The 16,749-nt window shown below is 43.4% G+C and overlaps 1 protein-coding gene across 3 annotated transcripts in view; it reads left to right on the top strand.

Moving 5' to 3' along the window:
* Window positions 1–16,749, top strand: part of TIAM2 (TIAM Rac1 associated GEF 2) — a 226,953-nt gene that overhangs the window by 110,864 nt on the left and 99,340 nt on the right. For all 3 annotated transcript variants that reach the window (XM_058534100.1, XM_058534101.1, XM_058534099.1), the window contains 5 exons: window positions 287–397; window positions 1,871–3,046; window positions 8,569–9,004; window positions 13,813–13,985; window positions 16,491–16,715. In XM_058534100.1, coding sequence (XP_058390083.1) covers window positions 1,877–3,046; window positions 8,569–9,004; window positions 13,813–13,985; window positions 16,491–16,715 — 2,004 coding nt within the window. In that variant the 5' untranslated portion in view covers window positions 287–397; window positions 1,871–1,876. The remainder of the gene's footprint in view (window positions 1–286; window positions 398–1,870; window positions 3,047–8,568; window positions 9,005–13,812; window positions 13,986–16,490; window positions 16,716–16,749) is intronic.

The raw sequence follows: 16,749 nt of genomic DNA, 5'->3' as shown, positions 1-16,749 counted from the left end.
CAGCACTTTCACCTGCTCTCCCCTGACACAAAGGCGTGCCTTTGACTGCACACTGTGTGTTGAGTTAATGGCCTTTACAAGATTGCATGGGCAGTTCTGGCTTTCTTTCCATCTTCCCAGCAACCCCGATGGATTGAGCAGTTCACAGACATTTGCTTTATTATTTTGACAGTGATTCTGGACACCAGTAACTTCTTCAGATAATTTACATTAAACCCTCATCTTTACTCTTTGGGAGCTTGATGTAAAATGCTTGACACAGTTTTCCCGTGTTTCTGTTTTTCAGCATCATTTCACGGACTCACTTCCTGCACGTGGTAACCATGCTGCCTTGCTCCCAGGACCATGTAAAGCCAACTGAGCATTAATCTCCCTCAGAGCACAAACTGTACTGCAGGTAAATTCAGCTCACATGAGTCTGGTTCGTGTCAAGTTGCATGACTGTGATTAAGGTAATAAGTAAAGGTTTAATTATTTGGTCCCGCTATTTTGTTTTAAAATGGGTTTGATAACTGCCACCAGAGAAAAGTCAGTCCATTTGACTTTTGTTTTGTACGTTCTTAAGTATAAAAGAATTAAAGTTAAAAACCTACTAAATATGGGCCAGCCCCGTGGCTTAGTGGTTAAGTGCGCTCGCTCTGCTATTGGCGGCCCAGGTTCGGATCCCGGGCGCGCACCAATGCACCGCTTGTCTGACCATGCTGAGGCCGCGTCCCACACACAGCAACTAGAAGGATGTGCAACTATGATATACAACTATCTACTGGGGCTTTGGGGGGGGGCGGGAAGGGAGGAGGATTGGCAATAGATGTTAGCTCAGAGCCGATCTTCCTTAGCAAAAAGAGGAGGATTAGCATGGATGTTAGCTCAGGGCTGATCTTCCTCACCAAAAAAAAAAAAAAAAAAAACCTACTAAATATGTTTGGAAATATAGCTAGAAGCATCACCTTCATCTTGCCTCAAATACTGATATAATGGTTAGAATGAAAAACTGAAGGTGAAAGGTTGGATCAAATTTCACATTGAGTTTGGTTTCACTAACAGACTCATTGAGCAAATTGGGGTTTTAAAGGGAATTAAAAGACTCTAACAATTTTTTCGGATACCCACGTTCTAACAAGCCAGCTTCAAACTTTTTTTCTCTCATCATGTTCTAAAGTGAGGACCCTTAAAGTCTTTAGAAAAGTTTCAGAGGTTAGCTTTATTAAAATGTTTTTTCTGCCCCAAATGCGAGCTTTTATTTTTTCCCTCTTTTTTGTCATCTCAGCCTTGTTTTGAGAACTTCTAGTCCTTTTCTTTTGTGGCATTCCTACTTGGTGTTATATATGAAAGCTCTAACAGAGTATGGGAGCTGGAGTCACATTATTACAAACGTGGTAGTTTTTAAGTAATAATCGCTTATACTGGGGTGTGGTATTAGCTCGTCCAGTAGTTTATGGATAATGAAAATGTATCTCTCTGGTCATTGAAAAATCAATGTATTAGAGTGGCAGAGTAAAGATACTTTCCCTTCATTTTTTTCTACAAAAATCCTTGATTCAAAACCTCCCGACCCCAAGCCTGAAGGGTGCCTTAATCTGATTTTTATGCCTGTTCAATTTCTGAATTAACATCATTCAACAAATTATGTGTTTAAAGTACCTAGCACACGAGTGTGCAGTATTGTGTGTCTGGTTGATGACCTGCATTGCACGAGGAGAACCAATTCAGTGAGTAACTCTTGTTCCTACTTCTCTGAGTTGTGTCCGGCACAGAAAGATGTTGCTTGCTTCCTTTGTAACGTGAAGAACTTTTTTTTTTTAGACAGTTCTTTCATAACGGAATGTAATTTAGGTCATGGCTGTTACTGACGCCACTGTTCTTAATTTAGGTTAAAATGGGGAACTCCGAGAGTCAGTACACTCTTCAAGGATCTAAAAATCACAGCAGTACTATTACTGGTGCTAAGCAAAAGCCTTGCTCCCTGAAAATCCGCAGCATTCATGCAAAAGATGACAAGTCATTGCATGGATGGGCTCACGGAGGCAGCGCAGCAGGTTACAAGTCCAGGTCCCTGGCCCGAAGCTGCCTTTCCCACTTTAAGAGTAATCAGCCTTATGCATCGAGACTGAGTGGACCCACAGGCAAAGGCTCCAAGGGCAGTGCCTACTCCAAGCACAGGACAAATGCCTCAGGAAATGATTTCCAGGGCAGCAGCGCTGCCTTTTCGCCTGAGAACGGCTTCCACTATGTTGGGCATGAACCGGCAGGTCCCCACGTGGCAGATAACCACACGGCCTCCAAGGACCGCAATGGACACCTCCTCAACTGCTATGGCAGACAGGAGAGCGTTGCATCCACCCCGCCCGGCGAGGACCGAAAGAGCCCCCGAGTGCTCATCAAGACGCTGGGCAAGTTGGACGGGTGTCTCCGGGTTGAGTTCCACAACGGTGACGACCACGGCACAGGGCCCCCGGGGGACTCGGGCGGGCCGGTCCAGCTGCTGCGGTACTCGCCCACCCTGGCCCCGGGAGCCGACTCCCCGCCCAGCCCTCGCCTCTCCGCCACCGACTCGCGCCCGCGCTCCAGCAAGGGCAGCTCCCTGAGTTCAGAGTCGTCCTGGTACGACTCGCCCTGGGGCCACGCCGGCGAGGGCAGCGAGGCCGAGGGCCCCTGCCCGGCCCCCGGCACCCCTGACCGCAGCCTCCGCGCCTTCCCCCCCAGGGATGCCCAAAAGCCTTTCACCCAAAGCTCCTCCCTCTCCTCCCTCCGGGAACTGTACCCGGCCGCCACCCTGGGGAGCCTGTCCCCTTCTGCCATCGGGCTCTCCGACGAGTACATCGGCACGCACGCCAGCCTCAGCCACCGCGTCTCCTTCGCCTCCGACATGGATGTGCCCTCCAGAGTGGAGCGCAGGGACCCCGGCCAGTACGCGTCCTTCACCCTCCCCTGCAGGAAGTCCACAGCCTTGGCAGAGGACACTTCAAAGAAGGACACTCTGAAAGCCAGAATGCGCCGCATCAGCGACTGGACGGGAAGCCTCTCCAGAAAGAAAAGGAAACTCCAGGTGAGTAAACCTTAGAGCCTGAGGAAGAAGTCCCTTTGTTTCCCCATCTGTAAAATGGGCGTGTTAGCAGAGGCTGCTGTGGAGCGTTGTCTTCAGGCTTAAACGAGCTCGTGAAAGGGAAGAGTTTAGCCTAAGACCTGGCACGTCTTGTTTGCAGGTGTGGGATTTTTTTTTTTTTTTCTTTTGCTTCAGATAGGAATTTTCACGCTTAACCCACAACTTCAATCTCTCCGATTCTGTGCAATCTCACCTCCTGTACTCTCCTGTGAATTCCACAGGATTCATCCCAAGATGTGCCCGAACTGTTCTTCCAAAGTACAGAGTTCGAGAGAATTCCCCAATGAATTGGTTACCTGAGAATTTTGCTAGACCTCATTCTTAAAGTCTAAACAAAAAGGACGAGAGGTAGATTGTTGTTATTTGGGGATGAGTAGCCTTCCTGAACTTGATATTACTTTGGGGAAATTAAAATTCCTATATTTAAGTTAGTACATCAAAAATAAATTTGATGATCTATGTGTATAATCTTACCACTTCCTCATGGAGATAGCTAACAGTTTTGAAAACCTCTTGTACCTAAGTGCATGTAATAGCAAAAATATGGTAATGCTGATAAAATAAGAATCATGATGATAATAGTAATACATTTAATAGTCTATGAAGTTTGAATGGTTTGCCACCAGGAAGGAAAGTAACAGTTTGCCATTTTAGGTAACTGGTGGTGACTACTAGGTTTTCAGTTCATTGCTGTTATTTTTTTGTTTTATTCTGTTTGTTTTTACTTTTAAGGATTTATAGAAGGGAGAAAGCTTTTGCTTTTTTTTTTAACTTGCTCAATATAAGTCATATTGTTGAAGGGAATTTGAGTGGGCAATTTGGCTCCAGTGGATTTGCATTTTAACCATCCTAGATAGATATTTAGTTATAAAATTTTATAGAGATTTAAGGGTGGAAAATAATGTAACTTCCCCGAGCAGATAGTTTCTATAAAACTTATCATTAATTATTTCCTCCTTATGTATAAGCTGCTCACCACCCCCTGCCATATTGTACTTTGTGGCCCCTTTCTGCTCCTTTACACCGAGATAAAGAACAGATGATCATCATCCTCTGATCTTCATATCCCTAAATATAGTAATTTGCTTACTCCTTGCCCATCACTTCTTCAGGCTAAACCACTAGACAGTAGAGATTTCTTTGACCTTTTTCTCCCAGCTCCCATTTCCCAAACAACTGACAGCAGTTGAGCATAATGAGAGGAATAGCTCCTGCTTGCTCCGGGGCTGCCGTCCCACGCAGAGAACTTGCACGTCTTTTTGATTCAAGTGTTATAGTGCCGACTTAACATTTAGCCGTCGTCTACTGTGACCCCTGATTGGTACTGGCAATGAGCCAGTTATTCCCCATCTCTCATCTGCATAGAGTGTGTTTCTCATCTGCGTTTGTCGCCTGGCTTACCCACGGCTCTACTGAGTCTCATTCAGTTTCAGTTCAGTTCGAAAGCAGACCAGTTGCCAGTGTGTATGGACCGTAATCGGTCCCGTGCAGGCCCTGACTGCCCAGCCCACTCGTGAGAAATGAACCTCCTTCAATTCTCTATCATCCAAAGACTTAACTCTAAATGATTTGTAAGCCTGTAGACTTGAGAACAGACTGGTTACAATCAAAGAATCTGAATTTGAAAGCAAGAAAGGACTCTCCCTCGTTTTAAATGTGAGGACACTGAGGTTGAAGGAGTTTGAGGGTCGTTCCTGGAGACATATGGCTAGTTAGTGGAGAAGCTGGGGGCAAAGCCATTTCTGCTAAACCTCAGACATGAGCTTTTTCCACTTAGCCACACAGCCAAGGTACTGTTGAAAGCCACTATTAATTACTTTAGGATTATGGAATATTAAAATAATAAAGTATTTTGATTTTTAAAAAGTGGCCTACGAAGGCAACTTTTTAGTTTTGCTGTGTTCCCGCCGTTGATAATCCGTAAAGGTGAACAAGAGGAACTCTTTTGGCAAGGATTCCACTTCTGTTGGCTATGCCTTTGTTGTTCTTTCACAATTAAAGGTGAGGATCAGGTTTAGATCCTTAAAAATGTGATCAGTGCATGGAAGCAAAGTTTGTGACAATATGCTGTAGTAAGGCACCAAAACAATTCGTATTCTCTTACACACACACAAACTTCTGTGTGCCAGCAGGGCTAAGGCTCAGAAAGTCTTACCATGATGGATAGACATGTTTGTTGTGATTTTTTAAAAAAGTGGTATAAAAGAGCAACCCTTTCTTTGTAGGGCTTTCAACCACTCTGGTGAGTTAGAGGCTGAAAGCAGATTAATCAGTGAGAAAACTTGCACAATTGAGAAAGGATATCACAGTAATCACAAAAAAGGAAGGAGGGAGGAAAAGAGAGAGAGTGAGCAAGAATAGACAGGTGCTGGAGAGGAGTATGTGTTTATGCTGATAAACTCTTGGTGTTAATGTGGCTGTACTGAGCCCTGTGAGGCCTTGCTCTTGTCCTGGGTAAACCTTCAGTTCTGTTAGTCAGGGTAGGCTAAGTTATGCTGAGGTAACAAAGAGCCCTCAAATCTCTGAGGTTCAGCACAAAGTTAATGTCTCACTCATGCTGTGACTCTGAGTTACATTGTTTCTCTCTAGAACCCGAAGTCCCCATCTGGTTACCAGGTTACCATCTGCAATACTGCAAGCCACTGTGGCAGAGAGAGAAAGAAAATCGTGTGTTGGCTTTTCAAGCTTCCACTCAGTAGTGACATGTTTTGCTTCTGTTCACATTTATTGGCCACAGCAAGTCACATGGCCATCCCTAACTCCCAGGGAGGGAGAGACGGAGTAGGAAATGATCCTACCCTGTGCCCCAGGGGAGGACCGGAAATATTTAGTGGGCAACACTGATGACTACTGCAGTTTATTGCAGAGTAGATTTGGACACAGAGCCCCTAACTTTCTGTCCCTTTTTAGACTCTCATTGCTTTTTGCAGGCTGTGTAGTCACAGTGAATTTCTACAGAGGACTAGTGGTCCTTACTTTGTAATGATGGAAAAAGGCATATGAAGAATGACAAGGCGAGAATCTGGTATTTTTTCCTAGAAAGCTAGGAATGGTGATCAGAGTTTTCCTTTAGTTCCTGAGAAGTTGAGTGACATCTCTTGAGTCCCTCTCTACTCTTTGCCGTAGTGTCCTGGTCATCCAGGTGCATTGTCCATTGTTTATGATTGTCTGATTGCGGGGAAATGGAAATCAGACTGCTTGTGTACGTGCATAATATGGCACCTTAGTTTCACATCTATAACACAGTGATCAGGAAAGCCAACTGAACCTATTCAGGGATATTCGTTCGTTTATTCATTCCTATTAGCCTGGAAATATGTCACTGGTTATTAGGATTCTAGATTGAAAGCTTTAGAAATTTATTAGAGACTGGGAAAGTTCATGTCTATGTATAAGAATCAGTTATAAATGCTAAAATGTAATCTTTTCCCATTTCTCAAAAAGGAAATTTTATCTTGCTTTGCTACGGTTGAGTATTTAAAAAGTTAAAACTACAATTTGAATTCTCCCTCTTATCAGAAACAATGTCAAGAGTGTTAATAGGTCGCATTTAGGTTTGGCCTTTGAGTGGCTTTCTCTGGCGGGTTGTGCTAGTTTTGAAACATCCCATTTTAGCTCTTGCTGGGTATCAGAGGCAATCCCAGTGTTTGGGGGCTATGAGTCAGAGAGTCTGACTCATAGCTGAAATAATGTTAATACTAGCTAAACGAGAAGTATTCCTTCACCTCCTAGGAGTTTCTGAAGAGTAACAAAGTGACAATTAAAAAAATCTTAAACTGTTTTGAAAGTTTCCCAAGTGACTCACTGGAGCTGGCTCATTTGCTCTGTTCTTGCATAAGCATCAGTGTATAAATAAATATGACTATGGGACCTAGTGTAAACAGAAGCAGAAAATAATATTTTCATTAGTAATAGCTATGTTTGGGGTTCAGTTGTTGATAGCCCCTGGGTATTTGTAAACACTCTTCATTAGATCATTTTCCTACAAAAGATAGCAAATAATTGCTACTTGATTTCTGGATGAAATTTCTGAAAAGAAAACCCCTCCACACAGTGGAATATTCAAAATAAGGCCTTTTGAGAATGGTCCTTGCCCCAGGTTTCCCTCATGTTTATTTATGGATAAGGACATATCATTGAAAGCGCACTAGCCCCTGAGTAGAAGAGTGTGTGCTTAACATCTCTGCAGAGTTACCTTAATCTAAGCTCTAAATTTGGAATGTCAGTGTCTTTTAAGTCGTAAATTAAGCACACTTTCTGCTGAGAATTTAGTTAACTGCTATTTACCAATGAATGGCCTCTATGGAAGTTATTGTTCTTGAATGACTAGATTTCTCATCCAGATATCAGAGGAAACCCTCATGTTGTCAGCTCTGTACATGTCCAGTTCAGTGCATGGAGTCCTAATAGGGGGCAGCAGTTACTATGTAAATATTCATTTTATTTAGAGCTGCCTGTGTCTGATTTTGTGTTGGAATAAATACTAAAGTTAAGAATCATGTCTTTGGTATCCCCAGTGCTTAGAATAAAATAGGTATTTAAATCAAAGAATGTGAATGAATGAATGGTATGTTCTTTTCATGAAAGAAATTCCCAAATTAAGAAAAAATATTAGTGGGGCTGCCCCCACTGTGGTTAAGTGGTTAAGTTTGTTGCACTCTGCTTTGGCGACCCGGGTTCAGTTCCCAGTGCAGACCTACACCACTTGTTGGCAGCCATGCTGTGGCAGAGACCCACATACAAAACAGAGGAAGATTGGCGCAGATGTTAGCTCAAGGCGAATCTTCCCCAGCAAAAAAAAAAAAAAGAAAAAATATTAGTTATGAGAAAAAGCTACAGTTACTAGCCATTACACTTTGTGGATAAGGAATTCCAGGTGCATGGTTTTTACTCTCTGAAGTGGAAAAACAGGAAGCTAGAGATCCCCAAGTCTAATCCTGAGAAGCTGGACACTGTGTTTATCGTGGGGAGAAAGAGAAGTGTGTGAATAACAACACTGAGTCCCTATGTCCCCACCCACTTTGACCCTGGAACTAGGGATTTTCTAATTAACTTTAAAAAGGTCCAGAAGGAAAACAGACTGTAAGGACATGAATTCTTTCCCAGAAGACACCGATTCACAGTTAGCAAAGAAACATCAGTCTAGAAATCCTCACTAGCGTGTTTATTAAACATACTAGCTCAAGTCTTGATGCTAAGCGTAGGTTAGATTTAGAATAGTCAGTGGTATTTTATTTACGTTTTTAAGCATTGACTCCACTGGCTATAAATTGGGTTGGGCAACACTGTTTCTACAATTCTTTCTGGTTTGGAGACTTGGTGATTAAAGATGCATTTTTGTTAAAAGAATCTTGCTTTGCAGCAGCAGTATTAGCAAGCAACAATATTACACATATGCCTTGTTGGGGAAGGGGTGCTTTGGATATACGTAACCTCTGATGGGTGGTCATCTGTGTTGCTCACAGGAGCCGAGGTCCAAGGAGGGCAGTGACTACTTTGACAGCCGCTCAGATGGACTCAATGTGGACATGCAGGGGCCTTCCCAGGTGTCTGCTTCCCTGTGGTCAGGGGGCTCGGCTCAGATCCTGTCCCAGAGAAGCGAATCTGCTCACGCGATTGGCAGCGATCCCCTCCGTCAGAACATTTATGAGAATTTCATGCGAGAGTTGGAAATGAGCAGGACCAACACGGAGAACCTAGAAACGTCCACAGAAACCGCTGAGTCCAGCAGCGAGTCCCTCAGCTCTTTGGAACAACTGGATCTGCTCTTTGAGAAGGAACAGGGGGTGGTCCGGAAAGCCGGGTGGCTCTTCTTCAAACCCCTTGTCACTCTGCAGAAGGAGAGGAAGCTCGAGCTGGTGGCTCGGAGGAAGTGGAAGCAGTACTGGGTGACACTTAAAGGTAGGAGCACTGTTGACGCCTGGAGGGCCACTGGGAGTCATTTCTGCAGCTGTCCTCTTTCCTAGGAAACGCCAGCGAGTCCAGTGCTAATTTGAATTAATGTGAAGGGATTTGATGCAGCATCTTCTGGCATACCTTATTACAAATACTTTCTCAAACCTATGTAATATGGCTTACATAATATTCATATATAGTATTCATTCTTTGGTAAATAGTGATTGACTTTAATAGTCATTACTTATTATTTTATAGGTATTTCTGCACCATTCTTTAATACTAAAAAAACCAAATAAGTAACCAAATGTAGTTCAGTTATTTGGAATGTAGATCCTGAATTTCATATTCTGCACGCGTTCAGAACTCCAAAGAAGTATCCTTCCCAGCTTATGCAACAAAGAATTTCATCTGGGTTATTTCATTTGTGTCATCCCACCTTTAGGAACTGAGAGGGTCTAATTGTTACCATCACAAACAAATACTTTTCTTTTTTGAATGTAAAGGAAAGAGGAGTAAGGATTTGTTTTGTTAGGATGATAAAAGTTTCTCACAAGCATCACCACTTAAAAATTATTGTTCGCTGTGGATGTATACATTTGAAGCGATCTAAATGTCCCGTGAGGAAGAGCGAGGTTCTAAGTCAAAACAGTGTGGATTTATACAGATGTAAAGATGATTTGTACAGATGGAAACAGGAAAAGCAGCCTCACAGCCTCTGGCATTTTTGCACAGCTGTCCTGTGACTCTTTGTCAGAGGAATTGAGTGTCATGTTCAAAGTCAAACCTCATTATCGGGCGACACCCTTCCTTATCACGGGAGAAAACAGAAATGGGAGTCACGTCTGTAGACAGTATGTGTGAAAGGCCCTGAGCCCTCCGCTCTGCCTCCGTTCTAGCTTTTTTTTTGCACCCTATTGAGAAATTGTGAGCCCCTCCCGTTCCCCCCTCCACTAGCCTTGGTGAGCTGGTGTCATTTCATAATTACCCATAAGCCCCTCTGGGGCAGGTGCACCTGCGAAGGCCTTTCACCTTTGAGTAACATCTTTCCTTAGCAAACTGGAGGATTTATAAAACCTATCCAGCATCCGACACATATGGTAATCTTCCTTTCCAACTCTGGATTTGGATCCTTATGATACCTTGTGGCTGAGGAAGGCAAAGATCTTACCTAGTTTTGACATACTATAGAGGCAGGTTCTTACACTGAATGGTGGAAGAGATTTGGCAAGTTGAAATAATGGGTTGAATCTAGCAAGATAAAATTTTCAAGGGATAAGTTATGCTTTAAGGTTTAATCAAATAACTACCCAAGTGCAGAATAGGGTGATGTGGCTACCGAGTATTGCAAGTAAAGAAGATTTGGGGGTTTGATTTGCGGGCCCTTCAGAATGCGTTTCCAATGTGATGAGGCCAAAATAAAAATAAATATGATTTAAAAAGTGAATGAGATCTTTGGCTACATCATTAGAGATGTCATGTGATCTGCAGCTATGTCGGACTCTCCTTCCTCTGCCCTGGTCACATTGGCCCTCTCTCCTTGGAGGCATGAGATTTCAGGAGACTTGTTTATAAACAAGAAAATGATTCTCAAAAAGATTCTGCCTGAAGTATCTCTAACTGGAGAGGAGAGTGAAAATGTCCCCTCAGAGGAATGAGCATCTGGAATTGTTCATGAATCACAGTCTGAAGCTACCTTTTCTTGCATAATATTTAGAATGGATGCGCTCTACTCCATAATGTGGCATGTATCTATTTTTTTTTAACCTAAAATTTGTTTGTTAAAATTGATGCTTTGGGAAGTTGTTCTCTGCCTGTCTTATGGCGTTGAAAACCCCCAGCGTACACCCATGGTGGTGGGGGGGAGGCTGGTGATGGTGCGTATATATGTGTTTGTGTGTCCATATCCTGCTTGGATCGCAGGGCCATCGGTGACACCAAAGGGATTTAGAGCCATTCATATGGAGGATGGCGTAGGATCTAGGAATGTTTAGCCTAGAGAAAATAAGAACTGGGATGAGAGTGAGCAACGGTCTTATAGAAGAGACACTGAATTTATTCTGGTTCTCTGGAGGTTAGGATGGGACTAGTAGATGGAAGACAAGCTGATTCTGAATTAATGTAAAAAACAACAGCAGCTAGAGCCATGGGCAAGTGGAAAGACACTACCTTCCTGAGTTCCCTGCCACTGAAGACATTTGTGCAGAGCCAGATCATTGGAGGCTTCCTGGGGGAGATTCAGCAAGTACCTCTTAAGGTGGGAAAAGGGCATCTCCAGCTTTCTGTATTCCATCCTGGAAGCCACACCGGGAGCTTCTGGCCACGGACTTTAGGGGCGGGGATGGTCCTGAGTTGTCTTTAACAGTTGTAAGATCTAGTCCTGCCTGTGTCCTGCTGTCTCAGTGCTTGCTTGTGAAACACTTCAAGACCCATGGAGAAAGGGTGCTTTGTAAGTGTAAATGTTATCAAGCACACATTCCTTCATTTCCTTTGCAGCCAAGAAAAAGCATGTGATAAAGATGTTTTTTCCCAGCATAACCTTTTCCATGTGGTGTTCTACACGTCTTTCCTCTGGGAATTCAATGTATTGAGTTCAGCTTTCTTCACTTAGAATCTGAATTGTAATGTTTGGACATAACTATTGGGTTTAATCTTAGTTAAAAACATATATGTGTATATATTCACACGTATACATTTAAGCAGAATTTTTAAATTATCCTCGAAGTATCTATGTAAATAAATTGGAAACAGTGTTCTGGAGAGAGCGGCTATTAGCAAACCATCTGGTACATGCCTACATCGAATGGATAGGTATGCTAAGGGCACAAATATTTTTTAGGGCTGGGAGGATGTAATAAATTTTTAACAAGGGTAATTCTGCTTTCCATCTGTCTTTTCCAATGAGTGGATTTGCAGGAGGTTCACAGGGGGCTTCCTGGGCAGAATAGTTGGCAAGGTCATTCAAGACATCCTTCAGAATGCGCAACAGATGACCGATGTCGGGAGAGGGGTTCAGAAAGTGATTTTAGGATGCTGCGGATTCTGCCTTGCGAAAGGCCTGAGACAGGGAATGGAGTAGAGTGTGAGTCGAGAGGGTGTCAGCGAAAAGGTGGATTTAAGGGAAGAACAGGACTAATTGCTCTCCTTCCCCTGGTGATATTTCTGTTAGTAGTACCTCCTCTATTCTTGTGCTTCCTCCGCTGTTCCAATCTGTTTTCTCTCTCTGCTCCTGTGGCAAGAACTTCCACTGTCAACCCTCCAGGCCAACACTAGCTCCTAGTGGGGACTGGACAGGGCTGACGGCCACAACACTGGGATGGGGAGCAGGAGACTTCACTGACACGAGGCAGCCCCTTTCCATCAGACTCTGCGCCCCAGCATGAGAGACACAGATGAAGTTAACCTTAATGTAATAGATTTACGATCACTTTCCTGTTCTTTGAATTTGATAGCAACAGAATTCTGCATATATTGTTTTACATCCTGGCCTGCCTCTAAAATGAAATGTCCTGTTTTGCTTTCACACTTCCCGGTAGAGCTGTAGTCTGTCGTAGATGGGGTGTTAGGTTTGGCAACATTTTGGCATCTGCCCAAGGTTGTGTTCATTTCCTGTAGATGGAATAATTCAAACCACGGCCGCTGGGAGCACAATGGTAGGGAGCCTGGCAAGTCAACATTAACCCTTTGGAAAGAATTTGAATTTGGGCGGAGCTGGTGTTGCTTTGTCACCTTTACCCTGGTCCTCGGGTCCCCAGATCATGACATGTTGCATACGCAGCAGTAGTGTCAGGCTTTTCTCGATGGAAAGATGGGGGCACTGTTTTTAAGTGCATTTGTTACTGGAAAAAGAGACTGGCTCAGCCCTGCAGAAGCAGCTCTGGCCATAAACCTGTTGCTACTTTCCCTTGTTCTAAGAGCCTCTCTCAGCCTTTGGATGAGCTTTGTTTGCAGGAGGAGAGAGAGCTCCGTGTTTCGTAAGATCATCAAGTACCACGGAAGGAGAAAGTACTGTCCTAATGGTGCTGTTTCTGAGGGCTGCGCTGGGGCATGTTTTCCTCCTGGCTTCTGTGCTGCGCTGAGTTCCATTATATAAGTTTGTTTGTGCATATTAAGATTTGTTTTTAAAGGAAGAAATGAAACTGGCCAGAGTGCAATAGTTTTTAAGACATTTAAGTCTTAAATGTCTTAAGTCTGTGAAGGAGGACTCATAACACAGTGGGGTAGAACGGTTGGGAAGTGGACCTCATTCATCTACAGTGCAGGCGAAAGCAGGCTTATGCTTCTTTCCTGTTCGTGTAAAAGGTTTTTGCAAAGCACGGGGATGGTGACCGCAGCATTCGTATTTGTATGCTAGAGCTCACCACGTGAGAAGTGCTCAAAAATGTTTATTGGATGAAGGTTTTAAGAGATGTTCAACAAGAGAACGTATTCGTGAGCATTTTAGAATTTGCTTAAAAGTTGTGTCTAATAATTATAAGGCATTCCAATCTAATTATCAAAGCAGACCCTTAATAGCTTCTACCTACAATACTTTATTAGCTTATTAGAGGAAGCTATGTCCTTACAAGCATATGTCGCAGCATTTTTAGAATAATATTTTAGAATTCAGGGATATTTAGCTTCATTTTTCTCTCTTAATCTGCATTAGTAAGATTATAGTAATATTTCCCATCACGGTGAGATACCAGAATTTCCTTTTGTATTAAATAGTTGTCTCATTCTTTTTTTTTTTAGATATATTCTTTACCTTCTCATTCCTTTCCTAGATCCTCAGGATGTGTGTCAGGGACCTTATTTTGCTTCTCTCTTCTCAGGATGCACACTGCTGTTTTATGAGACCTATGGGAAGAATTCCACGGACCAGAGTAGCGCCCCTCGGTGTGCCCTGTTTGCAGAAGACAGCATCGTACAATCTGTCCCAGAACATCCCAAGAAGGAAAACGTGTTCTGTCTCAGCAACTCCTTTGGAGACGTCTACCTTTTCCAGGTACTCCTGAGCTTTCCAAATGGATTGAGGTGATGGCTTGCATCCTGTTAGGAAGAGAAAGAACAGAATTAAGAGGCACAACTTAACAATGAAATAGAATAAAAGCTTAGGCTTTGAGTTGGGCCATAAGCAAGAGAGTTGGCCTCTGCTAACGGCCAGGTGCTGAGGGGCCAGTGCACATCCAGTCGTTCATACAGCACGCATTTCTCGGTTGCCCATGAGGGGCCAGGCTGTGGCCCACAGGATGCTCTTCAGGATACGAAGAGAGAAAAGTCATGATCCTTGTTCTGGAGCAGCTTGTGATCTAGTGAGTGCAAGGTCTGAAATTCCTGGAGTGAAGCTTGTTTAATGAAGACCAGAGAATGTGGACAGGAGGGGTTTAGGTTCTTCCCAAGAATCCCAGTGGAAGTGAAAAAAGAAGCTTTTTAGGGAAACTCTTATTGAGAAATGCTAGAAGGTCTCATTTCCCTGTGGAAGTGGTCTTAGGGCGTTAAGATTCGGGTTATCTACTGTTAGCGATTCTTAGCAACTTTCTGGCAAATGAGAAGTCACAGAGCATGTTGGTGTTGAGCCACCGGTATTGGGGTCAGGCTTAGATGTGAATCCTGGCACTGTTGTTGAGTGAGCACTTACGGAACTTCTCTGAGCTTTGGACCCTTGGACCAGCAGGATAGTAATAGCTTCTAGGATTGCTTTAAGAGTAAATAATATAATGTGCGTGTGTCAGGTGCTAAAGAAATGCCAACTATTATTGTTGTTATTATTAATTAACTCAAAACAAGTGGGGGCGATTGCCAGGAAGTGAAGTGTCCTTCTGAAATGCCTCCCAGTCCAAACCCAGTACTGCGTGTAGACGCAATGTGAGCTGTAGATTATATCCAACTGGAAGGTTCATGGAAAACCTCATAGGTCCTGGGTTCAAGTCTCTGATAAAGTTGGTCCTGGATGGCCCAGGAGCTCTGCAGAACAACATAGCGTTCTCTTGCTGACTTTGGGAATCTAGAATTCTCTGAAATGTTCCCTGCAACAGGATTTTCCGGCACCAGTACCAGGTAAACTCATGGGCCTCTAGCCTTACAGCTGTCCCCAAACTGACTTATAAGAGTCAGGGCCTCAGATTTGATTTTCCTTCTCTTAACAGAAAAGTTGCTTAAACCTTCTATGATGCTTTAAAGCAAAGTCATGAATTGATGTTAATCCAAATTATAGGGCAGGTAAATACATTGGATTTAATCTGCATGGACTTCTTAGGGGCGAGTGTGAAATGAATATTTTATTTTGTGAGTCAGGCAAAATATCCTTAGTTTTAAGACATTTTGCCAGGAGGTCCTGTTGTATAATCCCAGAGGTCATTGGAGGATCAACCCTGTGGTTTGAATGTGCGTGGTTATTTCTGGACATTAGGGAACTGAAGGTGCTTTTCAGCCTGCTTAGAATCATACATCTTTGCTCATTCTGCTTTATTCAAACTTTATTTATTTAAAATAAAAAATTTTTTCTTGAGGAAGATTGTCCCTGAGGTAACATCTTTCCCAGTCCTCCTCTATTTTGTATGTGGGACGTCGCCACAGCATGACTTAACGAGAGGTGTGTAGGTCCGCACCCAGGATCTGAACCTGCAAACCCTGGGACACCAAAGTGGAGCATGTGAACTGAACTAGTATGCCACTGGGCCAGCCCCCAAAATATTTTTCTTATGTGAAAATAGTGTATGGTGGGCCGGCCCCGTGGCTTAGTGGTTAAGTGCGTGCACTCCACTGCTGGCGGCCCGGGTTCGGATCCCGGGCACGCACCGACGCACCGCTTCTCCGGCCATGCTGAGGCCGCGTCCCACATAACAGCAACTAGAAGGATGTGCAGCTATGACATACAACTATCTACTGGGGCTTTGAGGAAAAAGTAAATAAATAAATAAATAAATAAAAAATGCAAATAGTGTCTGGTCATTGTGTTAAAATGTACTGAAGAGTAGAAAAAGAAAAATCACTATCCGTATTCCCGATATTCAAAGACAGCTATTTTAATATTGTGCAATTCCCCCCCAATATTCTTTTATTGATATTTTTCATGATTGTGTCTATACCACAGATGAAATTTCAGACCCAGTTTTCAAAATTTAACATTTTAGCTCTAGTATTTTCTCATTCTATTAAAATTATGAAGATAAGTCACTTTATAGAGAGTGACATAATGTAACCCTTAGTGGAAATACCCTGGTTTTCTTATTACTCCCTTGTTGGCTTGCAGCATGACTCCAGTTGGTCTCCCCATCCTATGTGGGGCTACGTGATTACTTCTGCTCTGCTCTCCACGTTCTCGCAGACCCTCTGGAGTTAAGGAAGCTCAGAACCTGAGCCCAGTGGTCGCGTGTGTTTTCGAAATTAAATAGTTATAAAGTGAAGGTACTTCTTGGGTTTTACACTTCGAAGCCCAGCCTGCCACTGTGGAGATCACTTTTGTGGTAAAACAATTCCAATTAGGTTTTTTCTCCCCCACTGTGTTTAGGCCACTAGTCAGACAGATCTGGAAAATTGGGTCACTGCCATACATTCGGCTTGCGCATCTCTTTTCGCGAAGAAGCGTGGGAAAGAGGACACCGTTCGGCTACTGAAGAACCAGACCAGGAACCTTGTTCAGAAGATAGACATGGACAGCAAGATGAAGAAGATGGCGGAATTACAGCTGTCCGTGGTGAGCGACCCAAAGAACAGGAAGGCCATAGAAAACCAGGTACTGTTGGTTTACATGAGTATTTTCTTCCATT

This window comes from Diceros bicornis, chromosome 39 (assembly GCF_020826845.1).
Source record: "Diceros bicornis minor isolate mBicDic1 chromosome 39, mDicBic1.mat.cur, whole genome shotgun sequence".
NCBI classification, from domain to species: Eukaryota; Metazoa; Chordata; class Mammalia; order Perissodactyla; family Rhinocerotidae; genus Diceros; species Diceros bicornis.
Note: the sequence above shows the minus strand (reverse complement) of the source record. Positions and strands in the feature narration are given on the sequence as shown.